This window comes from Schistocerca americana, chromosome 8 (assembly GCF_021461395.2).
Source record: "Schistocerca americana isolate TAMUIC-IGC-003095 chromosome 8, iqSchAmer2.1, whole genome shotgun sequence".
Classification (NCBI taxonomy): Eukaryota; Metazoa; Arthropoda; class Insecta; order Orthoptera; family Acrididae; genus Schistocerca; species Schistocerca americana.
The window spans coordinates 191,266,071-191,281,581 of NC_060126.1; the positions used below are offsets into that span (position 1 = coordinate 191,266,071).

At 42.5% G+C, this 15,511-nt stretch overlaps 1 protein-coding gene across 1 annotated transcript in view; it reads left to right on the forward strand.

The window, feature by feature from the left end:
* Positions 1–13,867, forward strand: part of LOC124545661 (arylsulfatase B-like) — a 29,998-nt gene extending 16,131 nt beyond the window's left edge. Inside the window, exons 3-9 of the mRNA XM_047124609.1 lie at positions 35–184; positions 2,744–2,753; positions 3,699–3,963; positions 6,124–6,365; positions 6,586–6,734; positions 11,680–11,929; positions 13,389–13,867. Coding sequence (XP_046980565.1) covers positions 35–184; positions 2,744–2,753; positions 3,699–3,963; positions 6,124–6,365; positions 6,586–6,734; positions 11,680–11,929; positions 13,389–13,867 — 1,545 coding nt within the window. The remainder of the gene's footprint in view (positions 1–34; positions 185–2,743; positions 2,754–3,698; positions 3,964–6,123; positions 6,366–6,585; positions 6,735–11,679; positions 11,930–13,388) is intronic.
* The last annotated feature ends 1,644 nt before the right edge of the window (positions 13,868–15,511 follow it).

Consider the following 15,511-nt stretch of genomic DNA (forward strand, 5'->3'; position numbering starts at 1 on the left):
CGGAGAATGTGTGACGTAGCAAAACGTGTTGCAGGGCTGGAACGACGTGAGCTTCCACGGCTCGGACCAGGTGCCCACGCCCAACATCGACGCCTTGGCGTACCACGGAGTGATCCTCAACGGCCACTACGTGCAGCCAGTCTGCACGCCGTCCCGGTCGGCCATCATGACCGGGAAGTACGCCGTCCGGCTGGATGAGTCTGACGTCAGCGACGGTCATGCACTCAGTAAAAGCGCTTTCTCGTCATCAGGGCTCATAAAGTATACCATGCACGAAAATCTTTTACCAACTCCCATCTTAATTTCTGCACGGTTTGCTCTGATTTTACCTTCGAAGACGTTTTCGGTTCTCCTTCTTTCATTCGACCACGGCGTTGATTCTTAACTTGTAAGTTACCTTACGTCGCAGTTGAAACTGCTTTGTTGTTTCATAAGTTCAAAAAGTAACCCGTCTTCCCCAATGAGATGTTTTATATCTGTATCAGCCAACGCTTCCAAGGCCAGTCTTATAATATTAGGTCTACAACTTTGCTTCCGCCGTTGTGCAATAGACGGCAATAGCGACAAGTGGGGTTCACGTGGTTGGTCGTAGGTGTAATACAATAAAATTAGGCATCTGTAAACATAACGTCATAAAATTATTAGTCGATATGTGATTGCATCATAAAGTTATTCTCGATTAAGTACGTCAACTTACGTTTCATTTCTCGCCGTTTGAGGGTGGTTTTAATTTTCTGCTTTAACATGAAGAAATCTGCGTCTGTGGCTCTTAAAATGCTGAATAAGACCAATGGTGAGGGAACTATTAATAGAAGAACGTACAGAGAATGTTTTCAATGCCTTAAGACCGGCATGGCGGGGGAAGACAGAACGTTTTCATAGCTACTGAAACAGACGAAGACGGTCACAATACATCATTATCGAAAGCAATTGATGCGTTCGAGCCCAGAACTGAAACACAAACGGCCACAATACAGCGATGGACACGTAAAGCTAATTTTGCAGCAGGTCAGTGCTCGACCCCATGTCGCAAAACCCGTCAAAATATACATGGAAACGTTGAAATGAGAAGTCCTATCTCTCCCGCCGTATTATACATACGTTGCTCTTTCTGACTACCACCTTTTTCGAACATTGGCGTACAGTATGGCTGACCAGCACTTTCGATCATATGGGCAAGTGGAAAATTGAATCGATTCATGGATCCCAAAAAAAGACGCCCAGTTCTTCCGCCACGGGATTCGTATGCTATCGAAAAGCTGGGAGAATGTAGTGGCCAGCGACGGGCAATACTGTGAATCATAATTTTTTTGTAAGTTTTTCACAATAAAGCCCAGAACTTCAAGAAAAATGGCGGAAGCGAAGATGTAGACCTAGTAAATCCAAACTTTTTCTTTCTAGAACCATTAAAACTGCCATTAATTCATTATTTGTAGATTCTGCAGCCAGTAAATTGCCTGCTAGCACTGATTCACATAAGAGTATTCGCACTGAGTGTGCGGAATTGATTATCAGTCCACGAAGACCCTAAATAAAGCAATAAAAATCATCTCTGGAACTTTCTACATCCTAACATAGCACACAATCTTCACATTTAATGAAATCAACTATAGCTGTTAACAAATAAAATAAAATACACTCTACGACGAAAAAAAAAGGACGCACCACGAGAGAAGTGTCGGAACAGAAAGAAAATCGGTAGATGTGACGTACGTGTGCAGGCAAGCAACGGACTACAATTTCGGAAAAATTGGATGATTTAGTGAAGAGAAAGAGCTTCACAAATTGAACAAGTCAATAGCACGTTGGTCCACCTCCGGTCTGTATGCAAGCAGTTATTCAGGTTGGCATTGATTGATAGAGTTTTTGGATGTCCTCCCGTGCGTTGTCGTGCCAAATTCTGTCCAGCTGACGCGTTAGATCGTCAGAATCCCAGGCCAGTTGGAAGGTCCTGTCCGTAATGATGCAAACGTTCTCAATTGGGGAGGGATCTGGGAATCTTGTTGGCCAAGACAGGCTTTGACAAGTAGGACAATAAGCAATAGAAACTCTCGCCTTGTGCGGGAGGGCATTATCTTACTGCAACGTAAGCCCAGGATGGGTTGCCATGAAGGGCAACAAAACGGGGCGTAGAATATCATCGACGTTCCGCTGTGCTGTAAAGGGGTCCTACCGCGAAAAGAAATGACAAACGAGACCATCACTCCTTATTCGACAGATCTCTCCTCAACTTAGGAAGTTTGGGTCATTATGTGAGGGACCCTTCAACCAGCTCGGGTTTTTCACGATCTAACCTACCAACTGGATAGAATTTTCAGGACATCCCTCTAGAGGACATCCATAAACTGTGTCAATCAATTGCAAGCCGAAAAACTCGCTTCCATAAGAACCTGGGGTAGATCAACGTGATATTGACTTGCTCAATTTCTGAAGCTCTTTCTCTTGAATAATACATACAGTCTTTCTGGAAGTGTAATTACTTGTTTCTTTGTACATGTACAGTTACGTCATATTCAGACGTTTTTTAAATTTATATGTATATATATATATATATATATATATATATATATATATATATATATATATATATATATATATATATATATATATCATTTTGAAATGTATGTATGGACAAGAACGTGATAATTTGTTATTTTTCGTTTTATGGTAGTTTCACAAATTTTCGACACGAGTGTTAGTCCGAATTTCTATTATTAGTTACTATTATTAAAACCATGTGCAGCTTCACTTTGGTATGCCATAGACTGTGTGGTTGTAATTGAAGAAAGCTGTTCTTAAAGTGTACTAATGGTGAATACTGCTGGTCTAACATTTGAGAGGTCAGACTGTGGGAGGTTTGAGAGTCCGGAGAGAATTCAGAGATCCCATAGTTCAGTATCTATAGAATTGCAGTACGTTCAACATGTCTTGCTACTGTTCACTATAACGAAGATGACTGGAAAAAACTGATACTTATACGTTCTTTTGAACAAAAAATTATTAACTGGCAAATAATTTAAACAAATGTACCATTAATTTTTAAAATAAGAAGCTGTCTCATCAGTATGCACGGTTAACACTCAGGGAAACGCTAAAACACTCGCTCAGGGATATGTTAAATAATTCGTGTGAACTACTACAAAAAACTTTAAGCTCATTCATTCTCTTTCATGGTCCCCAGTTGGATCCAACATTTCCCCGCACCATGGCCGATAAGGGATTTTATTTATACATGTAACATATTACATTAAGCCAAGATTGTTTCGTCGACTGTCAGGCTTCACGTGGTAGTCTCAAAACAGGTGCCCATTACTTTCTTAGCGTTATTAACAAAGTACTCCTCGAGGTTCTTATGTCACATGAGAAAAAACATGTCAGCAAGTGTTGGTGGCCAGGTGAAAATTTCATTCCTCCCGAGAGTATATTCGTCTTACTAGGTAATAAGTTTGAGCTGAATCACAGCCATCAAGTGAAATAAAGAGCACGGTGAACACGTACGGCTTCAGCAGAAACAGTATCTACTATCCACTACAGTGACATAGCGGCTTCTATTTCAGTCATACATTGCGATGCCACGAAGTGAGCCTATCTTTTTCTCAGTGAAGTATTGCTCTGCGGTTCCCAGCAGGTGTGCAGCCCCACGCATTTACTCTCTAGGCGTCAGCGCTGTGACTAATGGATCCCTCGTGTTGTTGCAGGCATGCAGGGCCACGTGATCCTGGGGGACGAGGTGCACGCGCTGCCCGAGGGCAAGATCCTGCCGCATTACCTCAAGGACCTGGGCTACGTCACCAGGGCCATCGGCAAGTGGCACCTGGGCCACTACTCCAAGGTCTACACGCCCACCTACTGCGGGTTCGACTCCCACCTCGGCTACTGGAACGCCGGCGTCGGCTACTACGACTACATATTCGAGGACAGGGTAACCATCCCGCTTCTTTCCAGCGATAGAAATAAGCTCAGAAAGTTCTCAATCCTACTGGGCTGGAGAATCATTCATGAATGTATGTACGACACATACATACATTCACGAATGAAATCACACATGATGGAGCAAAATTGAATCAAATCAGCTTGCAAGATAAACACTCCCAAAAATGTTGGTATCAAAGGCAAAAATTATCACTATGCATCAGTACAGTTATTAGTATCAGCTTCTCATTAAACAATAAACTATACAGCGGCAAACTTTTTGGTCAATAGTCGGCATTTCAGTCACCGACAACAAGTGGAGACAGGTAGTATAATTCTCACCACACTGAAATTATATTGGTTTTTCAGTGCCAAACATCTCTTCCACAAACTACTTTAACTACCATTGTCTCTCACAAGAAACTGCTTTCCCATCTGTTTCTCTGTTTTATATAATTACCAGTGCTCTGCTAGTGTATAGCCGGTACAGATGCTTTCATCTTTTCCTAGTTGTTCTGAGACGGTACTGGTAGCATTGTGCATGTGATCGACAAAAAAAGGACCAAATGGTGAGAACACATTTCACTTACAGACCACATACTATTGTGGATTTAGCTGTGCCTTTACCGCATTTAGCACTTTTATGTACATCGTCAGCACTATTGATGGCCAATTTGATGATAAGGTTTCCTTAAAATATTTCGTAAACTAAAGTAGGGTACTGATTTCCTGTCATCCTGTTGCGGCTACTCACAGAGTGATTTTTACTGAGAAGCTCTTGTTCTCCAGTTTTAATTATGCACTTACTGTAGTTTGCTGACTGGCTTCATTCCAACGAATTGATTGGCTCGATTGTTGTTTTCTGAAATTTTTCAGACTGGCTGTCAACATTTGTCTAAAACAATTATATATACATGTATACACACACACACACACACACACACACACACACACACACATATATATATATATATATATATATATATATATATATATATATATATATATTAGTATTGAAATATAGATATATATCGTGGTTAATATGAACCTATGAACCACAAGCAGCAACACCTACAAAGATCGTGTAGACACTTCTGTTCTTCATATCCCTGTCGTAAGGAAGGGCGCATATCTAAATCTCAGGAGTGCAGATAATCTGTCATCCAAAAACATAATCCAATGCCTCAAGTGCTCCAGGCTATGTCCACATTTGACGATGAGTTCCGATCGTTCTGTACGCCGCCTCAATTTTTTGTAGTCCACTGCAGCATTACTGTACGATGCAGGCCGTAGGAATGTCGTACCGGCATCCTGTCCTATGGTATTCGCATATGCGACTTAGGAAAAGTAACTCTTCATGTGCCATGGTGTCACTCTAGTACCTTTGGTTTTACTCTTATACATGATATATGCCAGAGGCTGCAGAACGGCCCAGTGTGTTGCTAAAGCGCCTGTCCACTTATGATAAACAAGTAATTTTTTTTTACAAGGATTGCCACTCAAATTTCTTCAGCATAATCCTTATATTTACGTACGTTCCAGCTGTTAACCTGTTTACAGTTTTCATAATATGCCTTTGTATAATTTCGGTGCGTTGGATAAGGGCTCGTAAGGTTGGAATAATATTCTAGGAGTGGTTGCAATGACGTATTACAATGTTTTCTTTTACATATGTACTGCGTTTTCCCAGAATTCTTCCAACATATTTATGTTTTCTATTCGCCGCTCTGATGCTGATTTCACGCGTTCGTTTTGTTTCACCTATCATCGAAATATTGCTCCAGGTATTTAAGGAATGTGACGGGCTCTATAAGGCTATCACAAAACTTGTAATAATAGACTGCAACCGGCGACGACGTATGAACGGCTAACTGCTCTGCAGGTCAAGCACGTGCCTACGCAGTGTGGAGCGAGTTGATGATTTCGTTTTAAGCACAAAATATCATAGTGTTCATTTAGATGTTAAAGACGAGCTTTAGGTTTTCTTGTTTCGTGCTGTTCTGTAGAAAATGGCTCCATAATAGGCTTTTCTCTGCCGAATAGCGCTAGGTTTTGAAGTTTAATATTGTGATAAGGAAGGCGATATCTTTTAAGTAGATGTTTTCTGGATTACCAACTGTCCTTGGCATACAGTGTATAAGACTAGGAGAACAACACGACCTCCTCTCCCATTGGTAGCTGAGTGTTGCGTTTTCCCCGGCAGGGTGCCCACGGGTACGACCTGCGCGAGAACCTGACGACGGCGTGGCAGTGCAACGGCAAGTACGCGACGGACGTGTTCACCGAGGAGGCGGAGCGGCTGATCCGGGACCACGACACGGAGCGGCCGCTGTTCCTCTACTTGGCGCACCTCGCCTGCCACCCCGGGGACCACTCGCAGCTCATCAACGCCCCGCAGGACCTCATCAACAGCTTCTCCTACATCTCGCACCCTGACCGCCGCATACTCGCAGGTGAGCCGTGTCGCACTCTGTTACTGCTTTCCGTCCTCCTATGAACACCTTCACCACCAGTGCGGTGATGCTGGGATGGAACAATAAGTGTGCGAAGCTGCATTTCAGACTTGTTTTAACAGCTGATGGAACTAATGTAGATGAAATGTTATCTGTTATACTTGTGTACCACGGACTGTAGACTACGGTATAATAAATGGGAGTGTTATTGTGTTGATAGCGGTGATGGCGAAGATGGACGAGTCGGTGGGGCGTGTGGTGGCAGCCCTCCATGAGTGCGACATGCTCAACAACTCCATCATAGTGTTCGTCGCCGACAACGGGGTGGGCAGCGACGTCAACTGGGGCTCCAACTTCCCGTTCAGAGGCGTGAGTCGACTTCTCCTACACTCTCGTACAGTCTGGAGTCTTGTGTTACGTTACTTTTAAAACGTATATTCAGTTCCTCTATAGTAAACCATGACTACCCATACAAAAGAAAGTGAAAACATAATATACGAAGAACAGATCGTAGCAACAACTGACGTAAATGAATAATTTGGCGGGGGACGTCTACGGTTCTTATACAAGGTGTCCCATTTATCTGCTTTAAATCCTCTGGACTTTTTTCTTTGGCTATATTCCAAAAACTCCAGAGGACATGCAGGAACTTATCTTACTTGCTTGTAATTCTCTTCCGCAGGCAACACTGAAAGCAGTAAATAATTCTTTCATTCAACGAGTGCACCAGTGTATCAGTGTCCAGAGTCACCACTTTGAGACCTTTGAACGTTCTACTCCTGGGCAATGATACAGGAGAGTCAAAGTCAAATTTGTGTTATGTTTTTACTTGGTTTTCATTACTTTTCTGACATCTCCAGCAAGTAGACGACTATGTGATGACGAGCTCCAAGTCAGTGTTGTGTTATGTAATTAATAACGTTGTGTTTTTCTGTGAATGGTACACTGTGATACATTTTTGAATAGGTCTTTAGCAGAGGAAATGAATTACCGAATAAAAAATACAAGGTGCCATTTAAAAAAAGTCATACCGGTGTTCATATCTTTGTAAAAAACAAAGCTACAACGAAGGCAATTATTCAGATTGGTGCCCCCCTGACGGCTAAAGAACATTTCATTGAAACGTTTCGTAATTTGCATCTGGACAGAGTTATTTAGGGTGGTCAAGATAAATGGGACACCCCCGTATATTGTACACAGGCGACACCTGTCTGTACAAAGAGGTGATGCATTGGGGGAAGTACTACTTGGATGAGATTCAATTAACGTTAAAATCGTGGGTCAAGAAGCACATCCTAAATTTTTCCAAACTGGTTTTGATGCTTCGGTTCAGCGATAGCGCATATCTGTACAAGTAAACGGTGACTGTGTTGAACGGTAGAACTGTGTAGGGGACTGATGACCATAGATGTTAATGGCTCTGAGCACTATGGGACTTAACATCTATGGTCATCAGTCCCCTAGAACTTAGAACTACTTAAACCTAACTAACCTAAGGACATCACACACATCCATGCCCGAGGCAGGATCCGAACCTGCGACCGTAGCAGCCGCGTGGTTCCGGACTGAAGCACCTAGAATCGCTCGGCCACACCGCCGGCCGCGTTACAGGGTGATCAACTGGTCTCACTGCGTAGATACTGCTACTCTGTGACAAGACGAACAGTGTGGTACACAGCCGTAGAACCACCATCATTAGGCCACAACGGGTGGATAAACTGAAATTTAAAGACAAGTAGTGTGAAATGGAAAGGTGAGGTGGGGGAATACGGCTAGTGTGCTCGGTAACAGTCCCGTATCACTAACGTCGGTTTGCAGTAGGATTTTGGGACGTGTACTGTGTTCGAATACTATGAATTACCTCGAAGAATACAGTTTATAGAAAAATAGCCAACACGGATTCGGATAATACCGTTCTTGCGAAGTACAGCTAGCTCTTTAGTCCCACGAATTAATGAGTGCCATCGAGAGGTGATGTCAATTCCATAGTTTCAGATTTCAAGAAGGCTTTTGACACCAATCCTCGCAAGTGACTTGCAACCAAATTGCAAGACAATGGAGTCTCAGTTTTGCGACTGTATTCGTTATTTCTTCTCAGAAAGGTAACAGTCCGTAATAATTGACGGAAAGTCATCGAATAAAACAAAAGTAATATCAGGGATTCCCCAAGCGCATGTTATAGCCCCTCTGCTGCTCTTGGGCTTTATAAACGATTTACAAGACAATCTGAGCAGCTCTCTTAGATTGCCTGTAGATAATACTGCCATTTACCGTCTTGTTAAGTCATAATACGATTGAAGTACATTGCAATATGATTTTGAAAAGACATCCGAATGCTGTGGAAAGTGGAAATTGAGTCTAAATAATTAAAGGTGTAAAGCCATCTACTTGAGCAATGAGAGAAATCCGCTAAATTTGGTCGCACGATACAAATGTAAAGGATGTTAATTCAAATAAATACTTAATCATTACAATTGCCGATAACTTAAATTGGAACGATCACCAAACACTGCCATTTATTGTTAGAACACTTAAAAAGTGCAACAGGTCTACTAAAGAGACTGCTTACACCACGCTTGTCCGCTCACTTCTGAAGTATTGCTGTGTGGAGTGGGATCTAAATAAGATAGGACCAACGGAGAACATCGAAAATGCCGGCCAGTGTGGCCGTGCGGTTCTAGGCGCTTCAGTCTGGAACCGCGCGACCATTACGGTCGCAGGTTCGAATCCTGCTTCGGGCATGGATGTGTGTGATGTCCTTAGGTTAGTTCTAGCGGACTGATGACCTCAGATGTTAAGTCCCATAGTGCTCAGAGCCATTTGAACATCAAAAAAGCTCAGAGAAGGGTAGCTCGTTTTGTGGGGGGAGAGTGTGTCACAGATATGGCACGAGAAATGGGGTGGAAAAACAAATGTGTCTTTCGTTGCGGCAGGATCTTCTCATAAAATCTCAATCACCAACATTCTCCTCTGAATTCAAAATATTTTGTTAGCACTCACCTACTGAGGGAGAAATGATCATCGTAATAAAATAAGAGAAATCAGAGCTTGCACGGAAAGATTTAAGTGTTCTTTTTTCTCATGCACTGTTCTAGAATGGAACAACAGGGAAACAGCTTGAACGTAATTCGATGACCCCTCTGCCAGGCACTTAACTGCAAATTTCATGGTCATCATTTAAATGTAGACATCTGAAACTATGTTACCAAAATGGCGGCCATTTAGGAAGTCGGAATTTTTGCTGCAACTCTTGATTTTGAAATGGAGGAGTGATGTGACATATCAAGCAGACAGAGAATTGAACTAGAAGATGTATGGCGTCTTTCATTTGACCACAGTGTTATCCATTCTCGAATTCTGTTGCATTCAGTATTGTACGAAGCTAATTCAGGTGATGGCACATCGAGGGTAAATGATGAGCTCGGGGCGTTGTCCGTCTCGTTATGAGGTTGCTGTCATCCATTTCAGCCGTTCTCCGTGAACTTTAATCAATACATGTATCGGAATGAGAGGACAAGCAGCAGGTACCCGATTTGTAAAGTGACATTTACGGCTGACAGCTTTTCCCCGTGAGCTGCGGAGAGTACTGCGCTCTGGATTTCATAAGTTAACGATGCCGGAAAGGCAGTCGTTGTTGCTCCATCCGTCACCGTTTTCGGTCGCCCTGCTTCGGGTTTGTTTGCGACAGTAACAGTTTCACGGAATAACGCTGTAATTTTCACTAACGTACTGTGGCACTGCTTGAAATGCTCAGACATAACACGGGTGCTTCTCTCTCCTGATACGTGAACGATATCAACGCGTGCGGTGTGTGTTAACGCTATAAGTTTTCACGACACCTGCAAGGAAAAACAATCAGATAAAACTGCGTAATGAATAAAACTGACTTCAAAAGAAAGGCAACTTTGTTTTTCTTTTGTAACTGTCTACGTATAATACATAAACAAACGCGGTCTGGAAAAAAAAAAAAAAACTTTTTACTGCCGGCTACAACTTTCAATCTGCGTTTCAGATCATCTTCAGGTATAGGTTGGGACAAAAAAAGGCAACAACAATAAAAAATTTACAGAAGTGCGATGTCACAAACACATCTCTGATGCTTTGTACAAATAAGAACAAAATATTACTAATCCACACACATATATTGAACCGAAAAGCGCAGTTCGTCACCAGTTGTGTGAAACCTACATAAAAACCACGTGTGTCATGTGCGTAAGCCATAGATGAGTACGTTAAAACAGTGTAAAGTTATTTATACGTGTATAATTCAATAAAAAGAAGTTAATAACAATAAGACTTAAAAGACATGTTACTCTAATAATATTCAACACGGATGATGGTTTGCACTATAAAAGATAGAAAACAAATGTTATAAACAAACTGACAGCGCACCATGCATCGTTCATTTCACATTCGTTTATATATTTTAGTAAACAGAGCAAAATTACCAAACCTATTTGAAAGTCTAAGAACTTGCCTTCATTTAATTAATAATTCTCTGTCTGTTTGAAATCTCCATTGACCTCTATTCCATTTGAAAATTAAAAGTTGCATCCAACATGGAAGCTTTCAAAATGGCTACTGTGCGGGTAACATAGCTACACAAGTTTTTCCACTACCCCATGTCATACTGTTTGACTCATCCAGCTGATTTTGCTTTACAATAATAGATCCACATCAGTGGCCCGACCCGTAGTTGGCTCACCTGCAAATTCGATTCAGACTATGGAATATATTTCAGTTCTTTGTACATGGTGTTCTTTTTGAAATTATTACTTTATGACACATTGGGTAGTAGTCAAATATGACAATATCTGTAATTAACTTCTCATATATATCACGGTGATCATGACATTAAATTGCTAATAAATGTTTTACATTTCACGTACATCTTACTCGTAACAAAACATTGTGTATAATTATAAACCAGTGCGTCTACAATCAAGCTATTACAACATTAGTCTTCACAATACTGGCCCGACCTTTGTATAGATTTTGAAAGGTCTAATAGGTCTGACGCCATATACCTTTCCTGTGACTAGCTACTATCATCTCTGAACAGTAAAATACTTCTTTCTACTCCAGTTCATCGACTCCTTTTACGAATGTCATTTATTGTGACTTTTCTAATAAGAAACAAAAAGGCTTTGGTTACTGTGTGGGTGTAGTTTAGCAGACGGTCCATCGGGTAGTAAAGTTAGAAATTCCTTAAAAGCAATTTTATTGTCGTTTTAATGGCAGTTATTTAGCAAGTCGTCCATTAGGTACTGAAGTTAGAAATTTCTTAAAAGCAAATTGAATGTCGTTTTCATAGCAGCTAGATTCAACGCAGCTCTTCTGTATGTGCACACTGAAGCTTGAATGTAGGAACATACCCTTGTCGCTTACGGAGCTGCCTTTTCCAGGAGGTAATGCGTCAGACCTGCCGGACGACCTGGACGGCGTGAACATGTGGCCGCGGCTGGTCTCTGGAGAGCCCAGCCAGCGCACGGAGATACTCCTCAACTACGACGAGGTGGCCGAGAACGGCGCAGTCCGCGTCGGCGACTGGAAGCTGGTCAAAGGTCAGTAGCAGCCATATCCGGACTGGCGTTTTCTGGAACCTATCAAATACATCAGACGCTGTACTACTGGGTCAGTCCACATCACACAACAGTTGCAATTGTGGAATGGCACAGCGAACAGTGCACAATTAAGTGATACGTGACACACTTTGTGGCTACGATGAGCATAGAGTTCACGTATAGGGTGTGTAACGAGTATAACTGCAGACAGCTTTATATGTGGTACATTAAATGTGTAAACACATCAGTGTATAGGTTGTTTCTTCTCTCCAGCTAAGAGGTTTCCCACAAACACCTTACCCACCTGATGTTCTCTGCACAGTTGTAACAGCATCATTAAGTGGACTACAGCTCTCGGTATAGACTTACCGTTTTGTGTCCAAGCGTCCACCCTTCAACACCTGACTTGATTTACAGGGGAAAATTAGTATTAATGGATTACTCTTGCCACATTCTCTGGCAGGTACAATCCACGACTAAAAAATTCGACTTGTGATAGTTATAATTGTTAGTGTGCAAATGATGTACATACTGATGTAATGCTTTTCAGTACAGCATCCTTAGTCAGCAGTATCTGCACTTATGCCCATTACATCCTGTACATGTCTGATGTGTGTATTATAAATATTCTTCTGTATTAATATTCAGTGAAATCCTATTTCGTAGATCGAAAAAAGTTTTGTATTTGCTGTCTTAAGGCAACTCAGTGATAAACGGGAAACGTGATCAGATACTTAGGTGGAAGGATTCGGTCACGTATTTATATGATGGTAAAATTTTGTGAACAGATTTTGGCCATGAAGGATAAGGAGGCATATAAACCAAAAAACCTGAGGAAAATCGACAGGGCACAGTAAGATTTAATAATGGATATTCGATCAGGGGACCATTTCTAACATTTTTGCCATTGACAGTGTGCTATGGAAACCAGTGATGACGGTACTAAAGAAGGAAAGTGTGCAATATAGAAAGTGGTTACTCATACGGTGTTCGCACATCGTGTAGTGGTTTCCGTGAGATGTGTGCAACACCAGCTGCTAACCCTAAAAAGTGGTCAAAGAAGGGTAGCTACATTTATGTAAATTATTTAATGCACACTGCGCCTTCTGATGTGGTGAGAAAAAAATTGGCAGGTGTGGGAGGAATGAGAGAGTATGAAGAAATAGTAGTTTTTACGATGTTGGGCCATTTACTGTAAATTTAATGTCGTAAGTTGTTTGAATCGAAACCGTAAGCGGTGTGGTGGTGCGGCAGGTTCAAAAATGGTTCAAATGGCTCTGGGCACTATGGGACTTAACAGCTATGGTCATCAGTCCCCTAGAACTTAGAACTACTTAAACCTAACTAACCTAAGGACATCACACAACACCCAGTCATCATGAGGCAGAGAAAATCCCTGACCCCGCCGGGAATCGAACCCGGGAACCCGGGCGCGGGAAGCGAGAACGAGGTGCGGCAGGTGTGCAGAACAACGACTACTACGCCGGGACGAGCGGCGCTGAGGACCCGCTGTTCACGGCGGCCTACGGCCCAGAGGAGGTGCTGGCCAGTCCAGTGGGGCAGGCGCTCTCCAGCGTGGTCGGGGCGTCCCCAGAGGCGGAGGACGTGCTGCGGCTGCGAGCTGAGGTGACCGTGTCCTGCCCGCAGCGGCCCGCCCACGGGCTGTGCAACATCACGAGCAGCAGCGGCTGGTGCATCTTCAACATCAGGCAGGACCCGTGTGAGGCGGGTGACGGCGCTCCCGCCGACATGCCGGAGGGCCTGTTGGACACTCTGCTGGAGCGGCTGGAGACGCTGTCGCAGCCGCTGATGCCGCAGCCGGGGGCCAACGTCACGCAGACCGACCTGGCCGACCCCAAGCGCTGGAACAACACCTGGGTGCCCTGGGTCGACTGCATCGCCGACAACGCAGACCCCATGTGCAACGTCGTCACGTAGTGGCCATTCTCTCTTTCAGCACTTACTTTGCCTCAATAGTGTGATGTAGCTATGTAAAGAGCAATAAATGGCTGTCACATATCGTACTTATTGAAATTTACTCAACAGTATGTGTACCTTAATACCAATTCCAGTACAAGACCTACAACCACTACCCCTGTGTTTATACCTTAATTAAGTTGTTTAAATACCTATACTCCTTCACCTACCTGATGATCAGCTGTGGTCCTGAAAAGGAAGCTTTAGCCAGCGTTCCAGTCTTTACAAATAGCAGTGCAGACTGGTCATAAACTCTTCATGTCAGTGACAGCATTCAAAGGGAAGTTGGGATAGAAACTGTTGAAGAACTGGATCTAACTAGAAATAGCAACAAAGTCTGGAAATTATGCAAACATCTCAATAACGACACAATTAAGGTTACTGCACATTACAGTAACACAGTAGACCAGGTAACTCACCATCTACTCATGAATGGAGAAGTCAGACACGAAGCCTGAGATACACTATATAGGGGTGAAGGAATGTGACGCTCTTACTAGCCTATTTCAGATACTAGAATTCAAAGTGGCTGCCAAGAAAAAGAAAAGCGCTAGAGTTGCCGGCTTAGACGACATTCCATTAGAACAAATTAAGACCTGTCACCTATCAACAAAATAGTGGATCCTACAGGTTCTCAACACTTGCAACAGCAGATGCCAAATACCACAGATATGATGGAAGAGTACAGTAAGTATGCTTCATCTTAAACCAAGGAAGGGAAGAAACGACTGCCAAGCACTATAGACAAGTTTGCCTTTTCAGCCGCCTTTACAAACAGCTAGAACGAGTGTTTCTGAACAGATTTGTGTGTATTATTGGTTCTCTGCTTCCAGCGTTTCAACTTGGGCGTAGCTGCACATGGTAGCTCTTGAATCTTAGTAAAGTAAGAGTTTGAAACTCCTCGTGTTACTAGTGTGGCTTTCGCGGATCTGACAACAGCATATGACATTGTCAGTCACTGGCTACTACATAAATTCTACAACATTCCCAGGTACTACATTTCACGGAGTTTATCAGCTTACTTGTGCAACGGTGATAGTTTTTCGTTGATTTCCAAAGACATAGTACTGACTGTAGAGCACAGAAAAATAGCTTACTTAAGGAAGTGGACTACCACCAACGTTCTTCAACATGTAGCACAGGAATCAGCCCCTGACTTCGAATAAATTAAATTTTCTCTATGCTGATGGTATAGCCCTTTCTGTTCATAGCAAAAACTTTGATGCAGTACAGAGAGATCTGACAAATGCCAACAGAAAATTATCAGGGTACTATAATTCGAACCCGCTATGAAAGAACTCTTCCAAGAAAAGTGTGTGCACTCGATCAACAGAACAGAAAAACGTGAGGATGTCAGGAACTCTATTATAGCATTGTCCTCTCTAAAATATTTGAACAATAGTCTTTAGCAGGTTACCTTCCATTCAGAAGGCTGTTGCACTCACTGTTATATTGACTTGTAAATAATAGATTTCAGCTATCAGTCGTCCTTTATAAATTTTTTTTGCCGATCGAGATTTCAGCTAGAAACTAGTCATTCTCAATGCACTATCATTTTTGATCAATGCATGTAATGCCTGTTGGTCGGGCTTCAGGCACAGTTCA